The 1,734-nt window shown below is 35.8% G+C and overlaps 1 protein-coding gene across 1 annotated transcript in view; it reads right to left on the reverse strand.

Moving 5' to 3' along the window:
• CCDC152 (coiled-coil domain containing 152) overlaps positions 1-1,458 on the reverse strand; it is a 70,978-nt gene extending 69,520 nt beyond the window's left edge. Inside the window, exon 1 of the mRNA XM_006877303.1 lies at positions 1,372-1,458. Within this exon, the coding sequence (XP_006877365.1) occupies positions 1,372-1,458 (87 nt within the window). The remainder of the gene's footprint in view (positions 1-1,371) is intronic.
• Between the last annotated feature and the right edge of the window lie 276 nt (positions 1,459-1,734).

The following is a 1,734-nucleotide window of genomic DNA, read 5'->3' on the forward strand; positions in this document are numbered from 1 at the left end:
GTATTAACTGGTCTTCCTTGTGGAAGTGTGAATATTATCCTATAACAAACAGCACTGTACTTCAAGATAGGTCTTGAAATATTCTTTTTGATGATGAATGTGATGCCATGTCTCTTCAATATGTCATTCACCACATAGTAAACCTATGATTATCAGATTCAAAATGGCCAATAACAGTCCAATTCAGCTCAATGTTGTTCCTGTGGTTGTAAAGTTCCATGGAGTCGGTTTCAGCTCATAGTCACCCTGTATATGGTTTTATAGGAGCAGCTTGTGGGTTTGAAAACATCTACCTTGTAATTTGCAGTTCAATGCTTATCCTATAGTGCCACACCAGTACTCACTAATGCCTAGGATATTGATCTTTATGCATTCCATTTCATTTTTTACAACTTCCTATTTTCCTAGATTCATATTTCATATATTCTATATTCCAATTATTAATGGATGTTTGTGGCTGTTTCTCCTCATTTTTAGTGGTGCCCTGTCACAAATGAAAGTCCTGAGAGCTTTACAACATTTATGTCATCATGGTCAACTCTGCTTTGAAGAGGCAGTTCTTTTCCGGTTGTATTTTGAGTGCCTTTGGCAGTGTATCCAACACTGTTCTCCTGCTATTCATTAGGTTTTCAGTAGATAAACATTCAGAAGTAGTCCACCTCCCTTTTTCCTGTTGTATCTTAGTCTAGAAGCTCTCACTGAAGCCTGTTCCGCAGGGGTGATCCTTCTGGTATTTAAAATACCAGTGGCATAACTTTTAGCATCATAGCATCACAAACACTCCCAAAGTATTACACACAGACAGGTGAGAGGTGGATAGAAATAGTAGTAAGAACTAAATTAAGAAAAAAATGTTAAAGTTACTCATAATGGTAAGAGATTGAATCTACTTCAATTCTTACAAAACTAATTCCTAAATTATAGACATCCTGAACATTTAAGTTGTATGTTCTCTTTAACTTTAGCACAGGATATCAATTATTGACCCTTGCCACAGACATATTTTGAGGCATTAGTACAAAAAAGTAAAGGTATATATATATATAGTTGTTGTTGTTGTTAAGTGCCGTTGAGTCGATTCCGACCCATAGCGACCCTGTACAGGGTTTCCGAGGGTGTAAATCTTTACGGGAGTAGAAAGCCTCATCTTTCTCCCGCGGAGCGGCTGGTAGTTTTGAACTGCTGACCTTAAGGTTCGCAGCCCGATTCGTAACCACTACGCTACCAGAGGGAAGGGTTTAACAAAATATATTTTCATTATCTTTATGTTGTTAATTATTTTGAACATTTCTTTTTCTTCTTAACTCCTTTCTTGGCAAAACTCTGTTCTATTTTTCCTTATTTCTACAGCTGTTTGATATCTTTGCGTACCTTTTCTATCTGTGAGAAGTCATTAATAAGTTTATCAAGATTCACACCGCCAACCTTTTTCATCACTCCTTCACAGCTTTGATCCATGTCTCTGAAAAATTAACATTTGAAAGAAAGAAAAACAGTTAAGTATAAAAATTACAGATACCTGTAAGTTCACTCTGGATCCCCAGGAATAAATAAAACATACATAAATGCATATGTGAACATTGTAGCAACTGTCTTTTACCATCTCAACTAATAGACAACTTATAAATTGAATAGAGCTGTAATACTTTGAGGCCAGCTTGAATCCTAGACATCAGTAATTTATTTTCCTTTTCCATTAGTAATACAACATAGATTCTTATCATAGCTATGCAT

This window comes from Chrysochloris asiatica, unplaced genomic scaffold (genome assembly GCF_000296735.1).
Source record: "Chrysochloris asiatica unplaced genomic scaffold, ChrAsi1.0 scaffold00466, whole genome shotgun sequence".
NCBI lineage: Eukaryota > Metazoa > Chordata > Mammalia > Afrosoricida > Chrysochloridae > Chrysochloris > Chrysochloris asiatica.